This window comes from Caretta caretta, chromosome 14, assembly GCF_965140235.1.
Source record: "Caretta caretta isolate rCarCar2 chromosome 14, rCarCar1.hap1, whole genome shotgun sequence".
Lineage (NCBI taxonomy): Eukaryota > Metazoa > Chordata > Testudines > Cheloniidae > Caretta > Caretta caretta.
In genome coordinates, this window is record NC_134219.1 from 13425532 (window position 1) to 13448984 (window position 23453).

Here is a 23453-nt window from a genome sequence, read left to right on the forward strand (position 1 = left end):
AATGATATGTAGCAACATAGGTAGTTCCGTAGCTACACTTTGAAACCCCCAGGCCTGATATGGTCAGCGTGGAGAGATTTGTACCTGACCGCGATTTCTGATGAGATGTGTTCCTCTCAGCCTGGGAGTTGGCACAGGAGCCAGAGTATGGAGGCTGGAACATATAGCTGTCATTTGGCAAAGAGTGGGTGCGACCTACAGAAGGCTTTCTCACACTCAGCAAGTGCTTGCTCGGGGACAGTGTCAGAGTGTCATCTTTGGAGAGGTGATCAGTCTACGAAAGAAGAGAGAGAAAACATCACAGAGTTGGAAGACCCAGAGAACCTGGGACCCCTAGCAACAGCCATTGCAATAAATATGGGGCATGATGGTGCATGCAAATTGCCGATATGTACAAGGTCGACTGAAACAAAATGAAACTTGCACAAATGGATCTACTAGGAAGCTATTCCCCTAATTTTATAGTGTCACTAAACCATCACACAGAATGAACCAAATAAAATACTGGGAAACAGAGGAAAGCAACAGTGCAGTAATAAACCATGACTATTTCAGGAATAGTTGAAACAGGCATCATGCCTCAAGGTCCAGCAATGCACACATGCTTTTTGCATAACTCTGATCATATCAAAAGATAATCAAGCCTCCCATATGTGCCCTCCCAAGTCAGTTAGACTTTTGCAAAGGTAAGTACGTAACAGTCATCCCCTCTTCTAAGAATGGAGAAACAATATAGTTCACAGAAGATGTACCCTGCTTTGACTTCCACTGTCATTTTATTGCTTTTTCTTTCCTTTTCTAGTAATAATTATTAATGACACTTTTTTGGCAGGACATTAAATTTGATTCTTCAGGGCATAAACCAGTCTCTATTAGAGATATAGATAAGACCTAATGTGGGGGGCTGATTATCCCACATCTGCTAGTGCAGGCTTCTTCCAAGCTTTCTCTGAAGCATTTGGCACTGGCCACCATCAGAGACAGATACTAGATAGACTTTGGGTCCGATTCAGTAGGGCAATTCCTATGTTCTTGCGTTCTAAAGAAAATTATAAGGTGTTATCAAACATGGAAATAATGTAAGCCCAGTCATGTATTTCTAACAAAAGAACTACCTCCTTTATAAAGAACTCCATAAGAAATCATAGAAAACAGAGGAACATGCCAATGTAGTTCAGTAAAATACATCTCTGATCCCCTTCTTTCAGAGTAGTTTAAAAATTATCTACTGGCAAATTTATCTTCCACTTACTCTGAGCATTAATATTTTTCTGAAATAGATATTCTGAGGTTTTTTCTAATTTAGTCCTCTAACAGAAGCAAAATTTCATTAGTGTGTTTTGTGTACACAGTAAAACAGGACAAGATTAAATGGAATTTACAACAAAAAAAAGAGGGGGATCACTGTTGTAAAATTGGCCAACTAAATCCAAGTTCACGGCCATAAAAAATTGTTTTCAGTCTTCATGAATTTGCTGATTTAGATATAAATGATATTCATTAGGGACTGCAGTCTCCTGCTATAACTCAAATGAGGAGGGCAAGTTCAATTCTGGTAATGCTGACACTTCTGGTTTGAAATCCTCCTCACCAACCTGCATGCACACACCTTTCTCTACACATCATTTTGCTTAATACAAGAGATGGTCCAAAAACTGGAATTTCACATTCAAATCCATTTGGATTCGAGATCAGATCCAAATCCACTCTCCTTGTCTAGGTTTCCAAGCAAGATCCAACTCAGAAGGGGCTTATTTTCCAGTTCAGATGCAGCCAAACTCTTCTGAGATTTCAGCCTCAAATAGCAGAAATCTTGAGAGAACAGCTAATTTCATGAAAGCCATTTAAAAGCCTGAAAGGTGATCCCATGAGAAACAGCTCACACAGACTTCACTGCTGTCAGATTCCTAATCTCTACCCAATCTGGATCCAGACTGGAACACTGCGCTCCTCAGCCCACCTCCACTAGATATCTTATTTTGAAACAAAATGTTCCATACAAAATGTTAAATGTAGTTTTCTTTTGTACATGATGCCATGAAGCATGATGGGAAATATTGTCACGGTTTAAAGAAGGTGTAGCCCAAATAAATATTAATTAGGATGATAGAAAATTTTATCAACAACACAAACATCCAGAGATAGGTATATGGACGACATATAAAACAAGAATGGATCCAAAAATGTTTGAAGAGAAGTTATGTCTGTTGTACAGCAGAAAGAAAGCACTTGATCGCTACACATCAGCTAAAAATGTCTAATGTTTCAAAAAGAAGATGGTTAAAGCAGGGCTCAAAATACTGGTAATTTTTTACAAAAAAGAGAAAGGAATCCAATATTGGTTGCTAATGAGAGTTCACAAAACAAGCAGCATCTCTGAGAGATCCGCAGCTGGTGTATTTCAAAAAAGTGTATCTGGCGCCCATCCCCAAAGCACTGAGGGCACCTATGTTCACAAAATCTAGTCACTTACAAACCAAGGGGATGTAGATAATCCTTCTGCATCGGGCACATGAGCTATTTGCTCATGGGTGTGTCTTTTATGCACACAAACATTGATTTGTTTCAGATGCAGAGAAAGTTTCAAGATTCACACCATCCATTTTTTGTGGGTGGGCTATTTTTTTTTTTTTTGAAGATAATGTAATGTTTTTACATATGATGCAAAAAATAAAAATAAACTGCCCTCTTCAGATAAAAGATTAGGTGCTATTTGGAGATAGAGTTGGACTGAAAATACCATTGTGATTAACATTGGGACAGCAGTATTTAGAACCCTGTAAACATCAGAATATATAGTGACCAGTGTATGTACATTGCTTTCCAGAGCATTAAGTAAGAGTGTGTTAGTATCATCAGGAAAAGAGTCATCCGTCAGAGCTAAGGACCAGGACTTTTCAGAGAGAATATCTGACGTCAGAGACAGAGCCTCCATCTCAGCTAGAGGGATCTAAACAAGGGAGAGATGATTAAGCATAAGAAACCAGGACACAAACCTTTTGAAAAAAAGTATCATCGTCTAAATACTGAAGCATTATCCCTAAAATAAGAGCATCTATGTCACGCATGTCATTGCGGTAGATAAAACCATAAGGAAATGGGGTAAGAAAACCCATTACATTCAGCCTTAAATACTTACAAATAAGTCAAACAGATTTTACAATTGTACACTAAAGGTGCTGTGAGAAACACTGGTTTCTATGTGACAAATCGAGGAATAATAAGAGTAATAATACCTGTCTCTTATATAATGCTTTTCATCAGTAGATTTCAAAGTGCTTCACAAGTTTTAATGTATTTATCCTCACAACACCAACAGGAAGTGAAAGTAACAGTAGCTTAGGTAGTATGTAGATAAATATGTATTTTTATTATTCTAATGACATCTAACTATTAGAGGCATTGAGAACCTCAAAACTTCGCTGATATCTCCTATCCCAAAATGCTATGGCGATGTTGCAGTTGTGTTTGACTCTAGCCTGTCTTGTTTGGATCCTCATGGGATACCCTCGACACCAAAATCATCTGATTAGGATGCAATCAGCTGTTCATGTATGCATCTTTAATGCAGTGTAAAGAATGACATCTATCTAGGGAGACTTTCATTATAGGATCACAATCTACTTTCCAAATGTGAATTGAGTCTCTGCCATGTGAGGCAGGTAGCATAACTTGTTTACAGATGGGTTAACTGAGGCATAAAGTCTTGATCCGCAGTCTGCTGCAGTCAGTGAGATTCTTCCCAGTCACTTCTGTGGTCTTTGGATCAGGTGCTAATGGGCTTTGAATCATTTATGGGAGTTAGTTAACCCACTTACGTGCTTTTGAAAACCCCATTGGGCATCTATATGCTTCTTTAGACACCTAAATATATTTGAAAATCTGCCCTCTGTGACTTCCCCAGGGCCACAGCAAGTCGGTGACAGGGTTAGTCCTTTCTAAAAAAAAATCAAGCAAAATATGCAGCCTTCAGTGGAGGGTGCTCTCTCTTGAGGCACACACGACCATCTAATGGGAAGCACAATGTGTCATTGCTTTGTGCTTTGAGGTGGCTGTCTAGACTGCCCAAAAGAAAGGACAGTGTTCTCCTAACAAAGTAGAGTCACTGTTGTCAGCAGCCTCAAAGCCAGATGCTGGATTTAAAGTGTAGGCTTGACTTTCTAAGCACTCTCTCTCAAACCGGATATTTGTCTTACCGATTGTCACGTATTTCTCTATGGGTGTGTGGTTAGCGAAGGGACTGTTTTATAGGCCTTATATAAAACTGATCCATGCACAACTACAGCTTCTACATCAAGACATAGGTCCACAGTGCTGCCTCTAGGGCTCCCAGTACGTCAGCATTTCCTCTCTTAATTCAAAGGATTAGCACTTTTATCTTAAGCGTTCAAACAGTCTGTTTCCACAGCAATGCGTCTTTCAAGAGAAGCTGTGGAGACCGAAGCCTGCCATATCCAACCTAGCAAAGAGTTGGTTTCTCCCGCACGCCTGCTTTTGGAAATGGTATCATACTATTTCACCTGGGGCTAATTAACTCTAGTGATGGATGAACCTCAGAGGTTTGGTTGAGATAATCATGAGACTGATTGTTCTTTTGAACTCTATCCAAACCCTCTCACCTTCTGAATCTGTGACACAGGGCTGGCTAGCAATCTTACTGGACAGGCTTTCTGGTAGGATTTCCAGTGTGTCCTTTGGAGTCAGGAACACAATGAACTGCCAGTGGCAGAGCTGTTCTAACATCAGTCACGGTATCCCAGAGCTTCTGCCTCTGGTTGTGGATGGAACCAGGAAATGTAGATCAGAGGCACTTGCAGCTCTTGCACACCTGAGTCCACTAGAACCTAGCTGCCACTGAGGTAGCACAAAGGAGCCAGAGAGACACCCTAACAGGGCCACTGAGAATTCCCCCAGCATGGCAGACGGATTCCTAGCTGGCATAGGACTGATATTAGTAGCTCTATGCCAGCCTCTATGGGCCCTCCTCCACAGCGGAAAAAGGGGATGTAGCCAGTATGTGTTGGATGAAGGTAATTGCTGGCTGGTGTAATGGACCTTTGGGGGCCATTATTAGTTGGGATAGTTTAGAGCAGCCCCGAAGCTGCTCTAAGTTATGTGGACAGCCATACAAGCTCTCAGCAGTCCCCAGGACTGAGGAAACGGAAAAGGTAACAAAGCTAGCTTGTCCCTTCCATCACAGGTTTTAAGGGAGACCTCTGTCTGTTGGTTAATAATCCCCAGCATAATGAAAGTGATAATTAACAACTAGGGGGTAAAAAGTTATCCCAATATTGTGAAACCTATAAAGGTATAGTTCTCATTGTATCCAAACTTGTTCTCCCTGCCTAATGAAAAGAAAAGTTGAATAATTTATAGTACTCAATGAGCTGGTAAATAAATATACTAATAATTTAATAAGAAATCTTCAGATATTTTTATCTGATAAAATAAAGATAAGATATTTTTAGCAAAAAATTACAGCACTATTGGATTTTGCTCAGTCAAAATGAAAACAATAAAAAATGAGGGTATTTGAATTAGCCTATGTCATACGAAAAAGTGTTTGCCCTAAGGAGTAATGGATAGGAGAAAGCAGGAATTTTATTTCAACTACATTAATTTAAAAAAATTGAGTGGTATTATTTTAACTGTTTAAGGCCCCAGTTCAGGAAAGCACTTACAGACATGCTTAAGTCCACTCCTACTGAAGACAGCACTTAAGTACCTGATTAACTTTAAGCACATACCCAAGCTTCACTGACTTCTTTGGGATATAAGCACTTGCTAAAGTGCTGTCTTGCTTTCTCGAATTGGGTTCAGATTGGAGATCAGGACCCAGTCGCAAGAGGCCTATTTAGAGACACATATGGGGCTGGAGTGTAAATGGGCATCGCTACAGAATGGAGAGATGCCCCTTCACACCACCCTCTGATCCGGTCCATGAGCTCCCATCCTACAATCCAGTCTGCGCGGTTGGATCCCAGCACCTGTGCAGTTGCAATGCATAAATCCAATCTCAGGATCTGGGCTACATTTGGTCATCATCCTAAGGCCACTCATATATAGAGAAATTTAGCTTTGGATTTAGTACATTAAGGAGGGGAGATTAAATCCTGCACACTTGTTCTAGCATGGATATATAATATCTTAAACAGAGATAAGTTAACTTGCCCTCCCATAAAATAGCCCTGATGACTTAGGCTTCAAAATCCCTATGGCTAGTTTCGATTAAACCCCACCCCCAACTTTATCTTTTCAATACAGGTCTCAGTCAAATTGCCTTGGACAGAGACTGTGCAGGAAATTAGGAATATTAACCTGTTTCTCAGAGTTGTAATATTCAGGAGCTGGAAGGGCATAATGATGGCACACAGAGCCTGACAGGTTGTCCATCAGCTTCAACTCTCCTTCCAGAGATTCCTGGATCAGCAGTGATATGGTATCAAACAAGTGTCTTTCCTGGGAGGGGTGCCGTATAGCATGCAGAGGCAAGCCAAAGAGAGAGAAAGTGAGGGACAGAGACAGAGGGAGAGAGTAAAAGGACAGGGGAAAACAGGAAGAAGAAAACCATAGTTTTCAGAGAGAGATTAGCAGTAATAGAAATGATCAGGAAGGAAAAGGATGAGATAGAGGAGGAAAGAGAACAGTGCAGTAATTTCACAGTCAGAAGCTTTCTCAGACATCACTAGAGACAGGACTGAAGCCAGATGCCCCGGGGAACTGTGGGACATTTCAGGCTTGGGCCATCTTCAGACATTACTCCCATCCTGAACGACCATTACTAGTTATTCTGAGTTGTAGGAGTCTGGCAGGGCCATTGTAACAGAATCCAATTGCTTGTTACTGGGAACTTCTAAAGGAAACTATTGCTGTAAGACATCTATGAAACACTTAATGGCAACATTTTCAAACATGGAAGTCTAGCGTTAGGTCCCTAAATCCATACCTGGGCACCACAGAAATGAAAGCAGCCTGACTCTTGGAGGTGCCATGCATTCTCCAATCTCACTGACTTCCATGGAGGTTGTGGATGGTCAGCACAGGTGACTATCAGGCCACTAATTTAGGTGGGTTGGGTTAGGTAAATATGGGTTTAGGTTCCTAACTTCAAGCTCCCACCTTTAAAAATGTTGGCCTTCGTGCATACAGCAGAAATATTATATATGATAACATAATTTTCACAAACAGTACAGGGGTCATTTAAAAGTTGTCCCTTTTGTTTAGGGAAGAGCCAATATGTACAATGAAATGAGGACCTTTGTTACAGTCAAATGGCACGCAATACAAATATTCTAGGGAATATGCAAGCAAAGGCGCATGCTGACCACATGACCTTGCAGAAGCGCATTCTGAGAACTGTATTCCTCTACCACCATGTATTCAAACACCAGATTCTTTGTGGAGATTTTGATGGGAAGGAAAGAAAATCATCACAGTTATTTCAGAATAAAACCGTCCTGAGGTTTTCAAAGCATCTGTTTTGGTGGAAAGAGCAATGAATAGAGTCTGGAAAATATACAAGAGGGTGGAATAAACATCCTCCATGGCCATTCCAAATAGAAGACGGCCAAATGAAATTTGTAAAGCCTCTCAAACAGCTGATGGTATAATTCTGATTGTTTCGCTTCTCCACCTACTCGTTTGCTTAGCTTGGTTACTGATCTGTGACTATGCTGAAGATGACTGTTTGGCCATACTAGCTGTAATATTATATTTTTTATATATATATATTTATTTTATATTAGAGGATGCAGAATAAGATCCATGTAGGATAATCCTAGAACAGACTGAACCAAACAGACTGAAAAGATAAAGGAGAAAATCTTGCCGTCTGCTACAGGGATGCTCTAGTGTGGAGGAAAGGATGTGGTCTATACACTTGCTCACCACACAGCAGCAGGGCAGGATTGCAGCTCTCTGCTTGAGAGAGAACGTTAGGTTCTGAGACTAGGTACTGCACTGGTCAGTGTTACCCAAACAGGGCACAATCAAGCCCATCGCTCCCCAAGCACAAAAGCTGCGGTGTGCAGTATATGCTCAGAGGGTGTGGATGTGTCTGTCTATGGGGGAGTGGCGGGGGCTAGGGGGTGGTGAAGGCACAGTGTTTCTTTGTAAAGGAGCAGTAAGATGTAATTTACCAATGAGGTCCCCCACATTACCCTGAATCACGTTGCCTTGTGCTGTCAGGACAGCTCTGGGATCTATCTCATACCTCAGTGATTTTTAATAGCGAGAGACATTTTCCAAAGGCTTAGAAACTGAACGTGAGTTTACAGTTTACTCTGTCTTCATTCCTAAAGATCACAAATGAGTTTTTCAGCCATAAGAATACTCATTACATTAGTTTGCCTTGTAAACAGGGCAAATAGACGTCTTTTCATTCACCTATGTGAAACTCAAGATTTTCTATTTTATATGTAAAAAGAGCTAGATAGGTGGGTGTAAACATGGAACACAGTTACAGATCTTGCAGCTATCTGGGCATCTGAATAAAGACTGGACCATTCTTGTGTTTATGTAATTGTACTTCACGGCCCCACTAACTAAATATGGAGAAGTCTGGATCCCCTCACTAACCCAGTCCCCATTCAGAAACTTTTTTTGAGAGACCAGTGGAACTCATTTATAGCTCACAAATATAAGCAGTGTAGTACCATCAGCTACAGCACTATGGCCCAGAGCCTGCACCATTAAAGTCAATAGGAACTGTGCCATTGAATTCAATGGGAGTAGGATCGAGCCCTCAGAAGATTCTCCTATTATTGAAGTAATCTTTTCCCTGGGAGCACTGGTTCCGAGAGGGGGTAAATATTAAACTTAGTTTATATAAAATATACATTTTATTTAGCATTTAAAAGAAAAAAAACGCAGCAAAATTTATTTCTCCCCCCTCGACACCCCCAAGCCAAAACCCTGGATTAGAACATCCCCCAAATTTGGAGCCAGATCTGAACTTTGTGGCTTGGGCCCATCACTAGAACAGACACAGAGCTCTTTGCACCTGAGCAGAAGTGACAATCTGGTGTGAAGACTGGGTCAGGATCTTTACATTGTAGCATAGATTATCAAAACATGCAGCAATTCAGTCAACAGATAGTGAGGAATACAACTCCCCAATGCACTGTACACTCACTCCTTCACTGGAATTCGTGCATATCCTCCCTTAGCAAATATGCAGGCCAACCTGCTCTTCACCCTCCACCTGAGATTCTCACCATAGGATAAAATAATGAGAGCTGAGAATCCACCTTGAATTGCATAGGATTGGTACATCCTCTGGGGCTCTCAGGCCTTTCTCCACCATTACCGCCTGTCCATGCAAAGAGGTCCGAAGTGGGGATTGGGCCTGGGGTGATAGTCTTCATTTCCATCTCCAGCTCCGCTTCCAGCTCCGCTTCCTCTTTGGCTTCCTTGTTGCTCTCTTCCAGGTGCTTCATGAGCACTGCAATTACCACGTTCACCAGGACGAACTGGGCCGTCAACACAAAGGAGACAAAGTAGATGGGCGAGATGACTGTGTTGTAACAGGTGGACTCCTGGTCGCAGTCGCGCAACGTGTCCTGGTGATAGGGGGAAAATGATTATGGAAACTGAGGAAGCTCCAGTTAACCGAAGAAGGCCTGATCCTGCCATCCAATCACTCAGTGCTCCCGCATAAGGCCCAAATGGATTAACCATCTATTGAGCACACACAGATGATCAGACTAGTTTCACGGACGATTTTCAGATCTGTCTAGGTGAGCAAATGACCCCCCAGCAAAACCTAACTCATTGGAGTCAGGTGTGACACTAGAGGGGAATACTGCCTTGCACACAGGCTCAGAGAAAACACCAACTAGTCTCACTGCATTCCAACAGGTGGCGCCTGTCTGCTCCTTTATACTCCCAGAGGACTGGCTTATCCTAGATTCTCCATTCTGAAAGGCCATTTTGCAAGGCCAAAGTGCAACTATCCTAACTGACCCAGACCTCATCAGTCGCACAGTTGTGTTATTTGCTCCAGCGAAAAATAACGAGCCTACTGGAGCCTCTAGTTCCCCGTACAAAACAAGCTACTCAGTTGAACTAATGTCACTCCATAGAAAACTCCCTGTATTGCCCTCCTTGTCCTCAAGCCACCACCTCAGGAAAAGCCTGGGAACTTACAATGCATTTGAAGGCCAGCAAACCCAGGCGCTGTCAGGCAAGAGGAAAAAGAATTGCTTTGAGAAAATGCCCAGGCCCCGAATCAACAAGTGCAGGGGCCGTCCCAGCTTGAGTGCCCCAGCTGATCCCTGTTATTGGTTTGAAACAGTGACAGACAGCCTGTAACATTAGAAATGATCATCAATATTCCTTCCCCAGGGATCTCTTACCTTCATTATCCCATTCCAATTGTCTCCTGTTGAGACCCGGAAGAGAGTTAAAAAGGCCATCCCAAAGTTTCTAAAAGTGGCGTGCCGCCCTAGCCCCTCGCAGTGGTGAGTGTCATCGCATTCTGTGAGATCAACCAGAAGAATCTCATTTAGACAATGAGCTCGCTCACGTTCCCCCTCTATGTAACTATTTCCTCCTGCTTCCGGCAATGCTATGTCTGTGGAGAACTTACCAAGGTCGCCAAATAGCTCCACTCCAAGAGCTGCAAATATGAAAAACAACAACATGAAGAGAAGACCGAGATTCCCCACCTGGAAAGAGAAAAAGAAATGGGGGGTGGGGGACAACAACATTAGTTGATTTTTTTCCAGACCTGCTTCTCCCCGTATTCTTTCATACAAAAGTTAAGCCGCCCGAGGGCAGATACGACCTGGATAGCATCTGAGACTGAGTTTCTAATGGGAAATGCAATTTTCCAATGACAGTGAAGACAAAAATAAGGAGGAAGGTCCAGGAGCAGCCTTCTGCAATAAGAATGTAGCTCTGGTCCTGATGAGATTTTTCTGGGAAGGCAATGAATTACCTGAGGCAGTGCTTGCATGACTGTGTCCAGCAGGGCTCGCATCCCTACAGCCATCTTCAGTAACTTTAACACTGTAGAAAATGATAGGTTCATAACATTACTGCTGCAGCATTACTGTGGAGACACAGATTTTTAGAGAGAGGAAGATCCCTCAAGCATGAAATCATGTCACATGCTCTCCATTAGCAACTAAAGCTCAAGGCCTCGTTATAGAGCTCTAGATTGTTCAGATGCTTGTTAGAATCCTGTGAATAGTTGCATCTTGAGGCTTCGGGAAAGAATCACCATTCTCTTGCTCTCTCTGAATTGGGTAATGTTGACACAATGCTAGGAATGTAAGAATGACCTTTTCTCCTGACAGTCTCTTCTGCTGAGGGAAGTAAACAGTTTTAGAAAGGTCAAGATACTACCAGATGTACATTCCTTTAGAATTCTGCTTACAGCTAAACAAATAGGAAGCCAAATTCACCCCTATTGTCTTCAGTGGGGCCTATACCAGGGATGAAATTTGGCCCGTTAGGGTTTTCTCCTATTTGGGTCTTGAATCCAGTACTAAATATACAACCCTGAAAATATCCTTCTGAGTTACCATCCCTGGATCTCTTTTTCCTTCCTCTTGGTTTGGACTAACTACCTTCTGAGTTCTGCAGCTGCCTACCTTCATGTTTGATTTACGCAGGCATTGCTTTGCATGCCCTTGTCTGTAAGATTGAGTTTCCAGGCGGAAACTGCATATGCTTTTCCTTTTGAAATGTACCTAATATGACAGACGTTTCCCTTTCTTCTGAGGCTTCCTTTCTGGCTTCAACTACATTTCATCTATTTCCATTCTTTCTTTGTTCCAATTAGAATAAATAATAATAATGCTAATAACTTGGCATGACAATAATGAAGCTCTCAAAGCACTTTACAAACATTTGGAGCCTGATTTCCAAAGGTGTTGAGCAGGGCCGTCCCTAGACATTGTGGTGCCCTACGCAGCCCTCCTGGCTCCAGCCCTCTCTGCTCTGCTCCGCTCCCCAGCTCGTCTGGTGAGTGTGGGGCGCGCCCGACCCCTGATGCGGTCCCCTGGGACATAGCTCAGGGGAAGGGGTGGAGTAGGAGCGGGGCTAGGGCGGAGAAGGGTTGGGGGCTTTGGGGAAGAGGTGGAGCGGGGGCAGCTTTCCTTGTTGGCTCAGCTGGCCCGGGGATGGGGCTGGCTGCTGGAGCAGCATGCAGCCGTGTAGTTTGCGTATGGGTAAGGACGGCCCTGGTGTCGAGCACTTGCAGCTTACACTGACATCAGTTGGGGCTCCTGGTGTTCAGCTCTTCTGAAAATTAGACCCTAACTAAGTAAGCCTCAGAGATGCGATAGGTATTATCATCATCATCATCGCTAGGGTACATCTGGATACAAAGCAAAGTAGACACGTTGTCTCACACAATACCAAGAGGTCACGTGAAAAGGGAAATGAAATTTATTAACCATCTTGGGGTTTTTTTTTAAATCAATTGCCAACTCTCTAGCTTATGGCTGTGTTGCACCCTGAAACCCCTATCTAGTTTCCAGATCTTTGAGACATACTTGATTTCACGAGCATGCCAAAGTTTGCTTTTCCAGGTTCACCCATCAATGAAATTCACAGTGGATTCTCTTTTCTAAGAAGATCTAGATCTGCAAGTGCTCTTAAGAAATACATGGCCAGTTGGCTCAGCTCCTTGGCTCTTCTGCGATGTTTTCCCTTCTTTTGTTCTCTTATTTGTTTACAGTTTGTGGATGCCAGAACAAAGTGCACTAAGCAGGGCATGTGGCATGCAGTGGTTTCCCAGTCATGTCCTGGACAGAACTGCTCACTGCACCTCAAATAAAAATGATTTTCACATTGACTCCGTCTTACCTCGAGCAATCCTTAGCACCCTCATTATCCGGATAATGGTGGGGTTAATGGGCAATGATGCATTCACCTCAATCTCTTCCAAAGTGATACCCATGATAGACAGCAGCACTATTGCCAGGTCTAATTGGTTCCATCTGAAGACAACACAAAATCACATCTACTAAAGTATTTGCAGTGTGCGTTGGTTTGTTTTAAACAAATTCCAGTCATGTCAGTGGTGCTAACGCTCACAGACACAAACTTTTGAAACTTTGAGGGGAGTTGCACAAAAACCATTATTTTTAGATTATGGAATCAGCCAACGCCAAAGAAAATATAAAACCATGACTGGGCTTATACCCGATGATCCAGACATTAGGCCAAATCCTACAAACTTTATTCAGCCTTTTGTTTGGCAAGGCTCTCACTGAACTCAACAGGAGTTGTGTCCAAGTAAGAACTGCAGGCTTTGATCCAATGTCCAGTCACTGTAACACAGTCACATTGGGCAGAAGGAAACATACCAAGATTATACCACGATGAAAGGCCCTCTAGAAAGTCTTGAGTAGATAGGATGAGCACAACAGTGATGTCAGACTAGCTAGAAGTTGGGGAGGAATGATTTTCTCTAGGGAAGAAGTCTGGCATGAATCCAATGCTCTTGACATTTGACTTGAGGAAGATGAAAAATGCGAGGTCAGAGGTTTGAGGGGGGCCAATATTAAATGTATAAATATCTTAACTCAGTTACAGCTCATCCTAAGCCAACAGAGGCCAATGTCTGCAGTTCCTCCTGGTCTGTTGATCTCACCAGGACAACTCTATCCAGTCCACAGTGGGAAGAAAGATCAGACTTGCCAGCTGTCTGGTAAGGCGAGAATTCGTTTCATGATATAACAACAAGAACTCAGGGTTAGATTTAGACCCTATGCAACTCCTAAGGAAGTCTCAAGGCCAAATTCACTAGTGACGTAAGTTACACATCAGGCGCAAGTATGTCAGCAAGAGGCATATAAAGCAGTAGCTTGCCCTGATTTGCACCACCCCTGAATTTGGCCCATTATCTATTGAGCCCCTGCTGCTGTCACAGACGTGCAGGATTTAATCTTTGTTACCTGTCTTGAAAGAACCGGCGAAACCCAAAGGCAATCAGCTTGAAAACAGATTCCAAGACAAAGATGACAGTGAAGATGTAATTGCAAATCTTCAGTGCTTCATCAAGAACCTGGAACATGGATACAAAGCTGAGGTTAGTTGCTGACTTGGCTGGACGGTTTTGCTGCCATCCTGTTTTCACCAGAATTATACATTTAATAAGAAATAACTGATGACTGACAAAGGAGACGGGATCAGGGTTATGGCCCCTCTCTCTCTCTGCTCCCTTCAGTCCCAGGAGGAACTAGTAAGGAGAAGTCCCTGCATTTAAGAGGGTGCAGAGGCTGCAATTGTGCACAGCCCCTGTACAATTCACCCCTGGGCAGAGGGCCTGCACAAAGCCTATGCACTACTCAGGCCCCTCTTGAGACTGCTCGACGCTGGGAACAATGCCGTCTGTAGTCTGCAAAACATTTAAGGACCATTTAGATGAGAGTGATTCACCAAGGAACTGTTGCATCCGTGGGCCTAAGTGGTACAAAGGCCTTGTGCACCAGCGCTCTGCATGTTCAAGGCCAGGGGAAGGCACTTTGCACCACACCTGCCCTCGTGCACCAATGTGAGAGCCACAGTCTGGCCCTAGGTTTGTCCAAATCCTGGCACAAGCAACAGGAAATTAGCCGTATGGCTAGTGCCTCACCTTGAGCTCACAGCAAGGCATAAGATATGGATAAAGCATCAGACAATATCGAATTCCCTAGTTCTTTCCCCTTTGCTTGTGTCACAACCTTGCCGCTAATGATAGTCATCACTGCCAGCAGGGCACCTATTACACAGGCGATTGCGAACTAATGGCGGAAGTGGTTTTATTCCCAAGGTCATACTGGTAAAAGAGGGCAGCGGTAATAGCATCTTAGATTTCCTTTGTAAGCAATGTGCATCATATTTCTTGTTGCTGAAAGGTGTGACAGCAATAGCTGGGTACGGGCCATTGGGAGGTGATGTGGGGGAGGGTAATATTACACAGATCCCGAGCTAGGGTGTGAAAGATTGTGTCATTAAAGTTCTGTGAGAAAGCTGCTAGTGAGATCATGGCATCCCGTGGTTTATTGCTAAGTAATTCAAGAGGTGATGATAGAATTGGATGTGTTTCCAAGGGGTATGTAAGGCCAGGTGGGTCATGGCAGTTGCTTTTAAAGGATCATCAGACGTTTCACAAGTTAATGCCATGATTGCGAGCCATCGCTGGGCAGGAAAGAGGTGATGGGGAAAGAGCAAGGCCCTTTCTCCCACATTTTGCCCCTGTACCAGGGCTGAGCACTGCCATAGTTCCATTGTCCTGTGATTCTATGGTGCTGTGGCTTTCAGTGCTGCAAGCCTCCGCAGTCTAACTGGCCAAAAAGGATTGTCCAAGTCCAGCACCATTGCCAGTCCCACGCTCTCATGTGAAGCAGAGCTAGCTCCGTGGTGACAGAGAGTGCACCTGCTCCAAAGGCAGCAGCTGCGCTCCCCAGGAGGCACTGCGTCTACCAAGAGCTTCTCATGCATCTCAGTCAGATTGTGGCTTCATGGCACAATTTACCCCAAATATCGATCAAGAGAAATCACTTCACCTGATACTGAAATGCAGCCACATCTGGGGAAGAAAGCCACAGCTATTAAATAGCTCACTGCAACACTGCAGAAGAGTTTAACTCTGCCCAGCCAAAACTGCACCGGTAGAATGTAATTAGCCAATGCAGAATTTGACCAATAGTTGTTCAAACTGTGTATGCCTCTCTCTGTACTGCAGCACTGCTTGCAAAGTGGCCGTTACTCAGCAGCAATATGTACTGGATTTTGACTGGTGTCCTGATGACAAAAGTCCTTTCCCATCCATATCCCATTACCAATCCCGTTCACCATCCTGGTGAATTATGATGTTGGATATAAAGCTCTTAAGCACATTTATCTGTCTATACATCTCCAGGATAATAATCAAACTCCAGATTGGATTTAGTCACCGGGGCCCTGATTCAGCAAAGTACGTAAGCACATGCATGACTTTAGTCAGGCAGGTAATCCCATTCACCTCCGTGCGACTATTTCCATTCTTACATTATTATGTACACATAGGACATTGGGGTCTTAGATAAAGAATTTTACTTTCCTTAAGGGAAAAATATGAATGTTTTTATAATACAAGTAAAAATGTCACTGTGAAATGACTTTAATAAGCACAGGCCCTAGAGTAATTCTAATACAAGCTTCTTTGCTAATGACTGATTTAATCAGAAAGTGATTGAATCTCATAATGTGCTTCCCAGTGTATTTAAAGGTGACCTGCAAAGGAAAAAGAAATTGGGCTTGTGCCTTTTTACTCTTCGGCTAGCTTATGATGGATGGATGTGTGTGTGTGCGCACGTGTCTTTTTTCCCCTTCACTTGTTATTTACATTAGTCATGCAGGTCCTGTCTAGCCTCAAAGAATATTTCACCCTTATTGTGATTTGCATGTATTCATTTTGAAAGGAGCTAATAAAAAGAATTACAATTTATACAGCAGTGGCAGCCATTTCCATCTCTTTCTTCGGCACAAGGCAGTCATCTTCCCAGTACAGGTTGTTATTACCATCGGAACAGGCCCAAGATACAGGAGCCTGGCACGCTTAATAGATTAAGAGTCTGATTTTCAGAAATGCAGGGTAGCCATAACTCCAACTGAAGGCAATGGTATTCAGTACCTTTGAAAATCAGGCCCTACATGTATCTGCTTGCTGAATGTAGTGGGTAGGCACTGAGGCAAATCTCCCATTGGCCATGTCTCCATGAGGAAAGGTGCATTTTTAATAAGTGTTAGATAAGGTGTTAAAATCCTAGCATAGGCAAGGTGGTTGTAGTTATAACGTGTATGTTCAAATATACCTCTTTTCTAGTGTAGACATGAGCAGCGGGAGATTTGCATGGGTAAAGATTTCAGGAATTGACCCAGAAAGATTACAGTCTTCTTACTGACTGTTACCATAGAAACACTTAGTCAAAGAGAAGATTTCAAGAAAAAAAAAATCACTGGCAACTGGCTAGAGGAATTTTCATCCCAACTTTTACTGCTATGGTAGGTTTTTCGTTTTGTTTTGTTTTTTTAATGTTCTTAGAGTATTTATAAAGGGTGGGTAAGAGATGGGGAAGCTGAGGTACAGAGGGAAGTTACCTCATCAGCTCAAGTAACAATAGCAGGGAAGCATGGGCTAGAGGCACCCTCCTGGGACCCTGGGCACATACTCAAGCATCTGGCCCAGGCTGCCACAGCTTTACTGCTATTTGATACCTGCGCTAGTTTTGATCCGTGTTTACGTGTGTTGCAGTCACACCACCGGATGGTTGTAGAGACCTACCCTAAGTGACTAGTTAAGGACTCAAGCAGTAAAACTGGGAACAGAGGCCAGAACTTCCAACTCCCACTCCTCTGCTCCCACCACTTGCCTCACTGGCTAAGGCACCAATGCTGATCATGCAAAACCATCACCCAATAGATGAAGTTCTGTAAAACCAAACCAGCCCTGGTTCTGCCCATCTCTAGCACTCAGTGAAAGCTGAGACCATTTCTTTTCCCCATTCTATCACTGGCTATTGCCAGCTTCCTTGTCTCCCGGTACCTTCGGCTGCTGGTAGTGCTCCATGGCCATGGTGATCACATTGAGGCCGATCACTCCAGTGATGAACAAATCCAGGTAATGGCTTGTGCACATCTGGTGGATCAGGAGCCGGAAGCGAGAGTAATCGGAATAGTAGGGTTTACACTGTGCTTCTGAAATGGGGGGCGGGAAGAGTGGAGAGGCAGATCAGCTCATTACTCTGTGTCTCTTAAACATGAGTTCACCTTCCCTTTGCAAACTCCAAAATTGAGGCTTTCCACATTGATCACAATAAGGCTTTGGGTTTTGCTCCTGGGTGGTATGTTACCAGCCTTAATATGTAGCAAGGCTACCAACAACATGGATCCGTTTAAACATCTTTAATGTAACATGCACAATACTCAGCCTTTTAGTATTAGAGATGAAGTGAGTACAGCTGGGACTATTGTGGGCTCCAGGAACTGTTTCACTGTAAAGAAATTAAAAAGCCCTACTTTTTTTTAACTTAATGTGGAAACAAAAACAATAAATGAACAAAAACAGCAGCCGAAGAGCCCGTTCAATAATCAAATACTGCACAAAATTGGTATTGACAATGGCTTTGAGAACACAGGCCCTTCATTTATTGGTCTTATTTGAAGAGACAGCAATAAACTCATCTCATCTCCTTCGCAGTGAATTATGGGGTTAGACAAAATTTGACACTTCAGCTGTCAGAACTCTGAAAAACATTGAATAAATACTGTGGAAAACTGATCAGTCTACTTTAATGTCTAGAAAAATAATTCTCCATTTATATACAATTACTGAATTGTAGATTTCACTGTTAGATTTACTTCCACAGTCAGTTGCATTGGGAATGACACATGCTTTTCAGACCCTAAATGTTCCAGGAGATAAACTAATTTACTCACCTAATCTCTAATGAGGAAATGCCAAGGCTGAGTATATAATTCAGCACACTTTTCAAGGAGGCATTATAAGGCAGATTGAAGTGGAAAGGACTGTCTTGAATACGTCAGTGTATAATATTATTCTCATAATTAGATAATCAACTGGTTATAAAAATTATTGAGCTGAGAGAATTGCATGGCTTGAGATTTAGCACTGCTGAACAAATGCAGGGTTTGATACATTACTCCAAATAGAAATTTGGGCACAATGAAGCCATGAACTATATGTATCAGTTACCCCGAGGGAAAACTAATTTAAAGTTTTGCTGGGGATATAATTTGGTGTGTAGATAGCCAATGATTCTGCAACCAAAGCCACAGGTTTAACATCACTGTACGCTCGTTGCTTCATGACATGGGCTCCTGAAAAATCACAGAATTTTTGTTTTTTCACTGAGACAGACTTTTCCCCTAAAGCTTAAGAACCAGAGACAAACTATTTAGCAGCTTATATGGTAAGGGTTTGGAACTCCCAAAATTCTGCTCAAGTGTCATAAAATAAAAGGCAGTATTAATATTAACTTTTGGATGTGCAATATGCAGAAGGCGATCTATACTGGAGGGCAAAAGCATAACAGCAGTGAAAAGGTCTATAAAATAAATTTTAATGCTGAATCTATTGAGCACTTAACAAAAGCCAAACCGGTGGCTTGCTGACTCACACGACTTTTTGTCAGGGATCTCAAATCCCTGCATAAATATCCATAAAGCCACGATATCTTGATCACATTATGCTAAATTATGAGTAAGAAATTAACTAAAATGTTTGAATACAATTAAGTTAGCAATAGGGCCTAGTTATGAACCAGGTTATAATTGCAAAAAGAAACACCATCATAATTTGATCACTGATTTCTTTTAGGTTTCTGAATAATTCACATTCAAAAAAGGAAAATGTCAACATTTCTGCCTCTTCTTGCAGTGGATTTACATATGAATAATTATACTGGAATTCAAATGTTTTAGCTTTGATTGGCAGGTCATTCCAAATCCCACAGAATAGCACTGCAGCTCTTAGAATATAGCAGGGATTTACAGAGAGGCTGTAAAATGTTACTTGTGCAGAGATCCTGCATCTGGACTAGTAACAGCATGGCCTTATAAACAGGGTTGCCAAACCTTCCCCAAAATATTCCCTTTTTTTAACCTTTCAGTGAGCATGGCCCTGGACTTTGCAATGTCAAATGCTTTTCCTGATTGAATTTGAAAGTCAGTGTCACTGACACATCTGGAACACTACTAATTTACAGACTGTAAATATTTTATCCCCCGCCTGTAAGGTTATTAACAGGCGGTTTCTCAACCCGGTTTATAAATCATACTACCACTTATTTTCCTTTCTCAACATGCTGGTCATGCATATTAGCGGAACACAGATATTACCTTGAAATGAACCACAAACAAATATACCATGCTGCCTGTGGGCTACAAATTAATAGCTACTGTATCGAGGTAGGCAGGGAACTTTTTGAACAGAGCAGTTGCTTCTTTATGTCATCAGCAAGAAAAGCCATATTTAAGATGGTTTGCACAGATTGGCACTCTCCAGGTGTAAATTCCATGCCCACATCAAACAGCAGTATTCATATTTATTGCAGAAAAAAAATCTAAACAATACCAACATCTTGGGAAATACAGACATCTGTTGAGCTCCAGGTGGTGAATCTCACAACTAACACAACACCACATTACTGTACTGTTACAATACACTGTGTCAAGAACAACAAGAGCTCCAGATTAGTCTAGGTTATTACTGGAAAGGTTAGATCACTTCCTGACACACAGAGAATTAAAGAAAAAGAAAAAAAAATGGCAGAATAAGACTGCAAGAGGATGCGAGATGCAGCAAAAGCCCACGACAAATCTGGCAGGTAAACAGGTTCTAAATCAAGCTGCTTTGCTGTGGCTGGGTGAAAAGTGGGATAGGAAAAGGAATGAACTCTAATATTTAGATACAATTAAATTGGAAAGATCAGCTAACACAATGAAGGTCGGGCAATCTACTCATAAGTCTCATTTCCCTACTAATCCTGGGAAATGATGCTCTAGCCTGATGGGCAGCTGAGTCCATTGTCACAGGTGCCCAACATTATGCGTACTTGTTTTTAGTTGGTCATGTCCAGTGGCCCTCATCCAAACAGCTTAGACCCCTGAAGAGGGGTCCTATGATGATATATGCGCCATGCAGTGGGGTCGTTATTACAAAGGATTGCCTTAACAAGTGCCAGGAAGTGGAACTGATGAGTCCAATGGGAGTCGGTTCCCTCATAATTTGGATATTAGTTAAACCGTGCTTGTAACAAGTAACTATTAAAGTGTGGCGTCCCTCTGGAAAGTGATTCCATAATTCACTGATTCTTACTATCAGTGACTCACTTGCTCCGTGTATGCATAAAAGTGATTTTTCTAACTGCCAGTATCATAACTGAAAGTCACGCTCCATTCTTTCTGGCTTGCATAGCACCAACAATTAAGACTGTGTGCTTGGAATTCAGCAAACGATACTGTTGAGGATGCTGGGGCCAGAAGAGAATCCAGTTCCCTTTCTAATAGCTGTGTTCACTCAATAGGGCTAGTGGGAATAGAACACAGCAAGAGACCAGGTTGGACTCTGAATTCATCCCTGAAGAGTAGGAAGTTGCCATTTTTCCATAGTCGCTTTTCAGAGTAGAACAGTGCTGAACTGCACCACCAGTGGAAACTGGAATTCACAAGAGTGGTTCCATGAAGGAATGCATTTCTTTGTAAAGGTCTACATTTATTTTGGGGATATAAGCAGGAAAACAGTGAACTTTGAACACATTAAGCAGCTGGATTTACAAACTGTACTGAGAGAATTAGGTTTAAAATGTTTTGCACTGAAGGAACTTCTACATTTAAACACATTGTTTTATTCAGCTTTTATCACATTGAGTGGCATTTTTAAAGCAAAATGGAAATGATAAATTATTCCCACTGAGAAGTTTCCAGCTGTGATAGATCCAAAATAATAACAGTAATTTCCACTACACACCAGTAAACAGCACAGACACACAGTACTCCATCTCATCTTCACATAAAGATAAAGGAAGCCTTTTGTAAAATACAAAGACATATGGAAGTTCTGGGTCCTCAGCTTAGGATTTCTCATCATGCTACAGAAGGTTTGACTGGTAAAACATCAATATTGATTCCCTAGCATCACACAATGATTCTGAAAGAGAACTTTCTATTCTTTCACTTTGATGACTGAAGACCAGCACAAGCACATTCAATAATACTGGTTCCAATAAAAGACAACAAAGGAAATACAAAAGCACAGATCTGACAATCACACAGTTTTAAAGGTAAACTATACGTTTCTTTCTGAGTCTGCATTGGATAATGGCCAGTTTTGGAATGAGATCAAAGCATTAAACAAAACAAAATAAAACAAAAACAAAACAAACAAAATGCTAGATGAAGCTCTTGTCGACCGGAAGAGGTCTTATGTGGTGAAGATGCTCACAACCAAATTAAAAAACAAACAAAAACAAAAATAAAAAACCTAGGGCCTGCTTCTTCAATCCTTCCCCAGGCACTGATGTCTGATTAAGGGGTGGAGGATTGGACTCCTAGCAATAACAGAGAGGATGAAGGCAAGGAAATTAAAACACAAGGAGTGGCAATGGTGAGGAGATTCAGGTTCATTAAAGCAAGTTGGGTCATTTTCAGCCAGGACTTTATAAGAAGATTAGGATGCTCCTTTTGCCTGAGTTATTTCTCACCAATGAATGAGCAACATTGATTTTCCATCGGAGTTTTGCCTGACTGAGAACAGCAGGATCAGGGCTCACTGTCTCAAACAGGGCTGTCCTTTCACTGGAATGGTTTTATGGACACGTAATTTTCCTTGAATGCACTTACGCATTTATTTCAATATAAACAAATCTTTAATTATTCAGACTACAATTCTTAACAATTCATGATTTAAAAAAAGAACTACTGCTCAGATCAAAGCTGCTGCGTCTTAAAAAAAAACTAAAAACAAAAACAAAACCAGAGAAAAGATCTGAAGCCTGAAGCACCTTCTGGTGAGTAATGAATGAAAGGAGGAGAAGTGAGTTAAGTAGATAGGAGAGGGTGAGATTAGATTCTTAGCAAGTCTAATCGAAGTTCGCCCGTCTTCTTCAGGACTCTGAAGTTTGTTTCACCTGACTTACAAGATCTGATGTACTACGGCTTGTAGCTACGAATGAAACTTAAACATTCTTTCTGCAGACAGGGCTGTGGTGTGAATCGAACTGGTTAGAAATCAAGAAAATGTTTTTTCCCAACTGAAATCTGAAAATTTGGTTAAAAATCATTACAATTTGAAAAGTTTCCATTAGCTCTAGTAGGGAAATAACAGCGAGAATAAAAAGTTTCAGAGTAGCAGCCGTGTTAGTCTGTATTCGCAAAAAGAAAAGGAGGACTTGTGGCACCTTAGAGACTAACCAATTTATTTGAGCATGAGCTTTCGTGAGCTACAGCTCACTTCTGCTAACCTCACATTTCCTTCCCCAGCTCATCAGGGGTTAATGGCTAACCTTCCATTGACTAAGGATCCCATTAGCATAGAAATAAGGCCATTCAGTGGGGCCCGTAGCCAAAACCCAGAATTCAGTGAGTGACCTCCCTACAACTTACTTCATACAGCTGTGCTCTGCCAGATGGGGGAAGGTCCTTGAGATCCACAACAGAGAATTTGTCCATATATGGCACATGTACACCTCCCCAAGGTGCTCAAGGTATCTGCACAGAGCTCTCAGCTGGTGTGAAGAAACTTGTGCCCTACCCAAGGCTGTTATCTTCTCTACTGGTCCCTCATTGAGCTGGACCCAATAACCTGGGGACTTCCTGTGGCTGCAAGTTTGACAGCATGGAGGATGAAATCTACCCCTGATTTAGATTTCCCACTTCCAAATTTAGGTCTATGCGCTAGCTTTATGCACAGGGGCTGGGTTTCACTCAGGTTAGCCGGTTTTCTCTTACTGGAA

General features: G+C 42.2%; 1 protein-coding gene across 13 annotated transcripts in view; it reads right to left on the reverse strand.

Annotated features, from left to right (window-relative positions):
* The window catches only part of CACNA1G (calcium voltage-gated channel subunit alpha1 G), a 285359-nt gene that overhangs the window by 13351 nt on the left and 248555 nt on the right, over positions 1 to 23453 (reverse strand). For 6 of the 13 annotated variants that reach the window (XM_048817865.2, XM_075119253.1, XM_048817869.2 and 3 more), the window contains 10 exons: positions 17525 to 17676; positions 13911 to 14020; positions 12817 to 12950; positions 10940 to 11010; positions 10589 to 10667; positions 10356 to 10477; positions 9216 to 9560; positions 6319 to 6459; positions 2816 to 2950; positions 85 to 274 (listed from right to left, as the gene is read on the reverse strand). In XM_048817865.2, coding sequence (XP_048673822.2) covers positions 85 to 274; positions 2816 to 2950; positions 6319 to 6459; positions 9216 to 9560; positions 10356 to 10477; positions 10589 to 10667; positions 10940 to 11010; positions 12817 to 12950; positions 13911 to 14020; positions 17525 to 17676 — 1479 coding nt within the window. The remainder of the gene's footprint in view (positions 1 to 84; positions 275 to 2815; positions 2951 to 6318; positions 6460 to 9215; positions 9561 to 10355; positions 10478 to 10588; positions 10668 to 10939; positions 11011 to 12816; positions 12951 to 13910; positions 14021 to 17524; positions 17677 to 23453) is intronic. The other 7 variants (XM_075119254.1, XM_048817863.2, XM_048817860.2 and 4 more) reach the window with 6 other exon arrangements.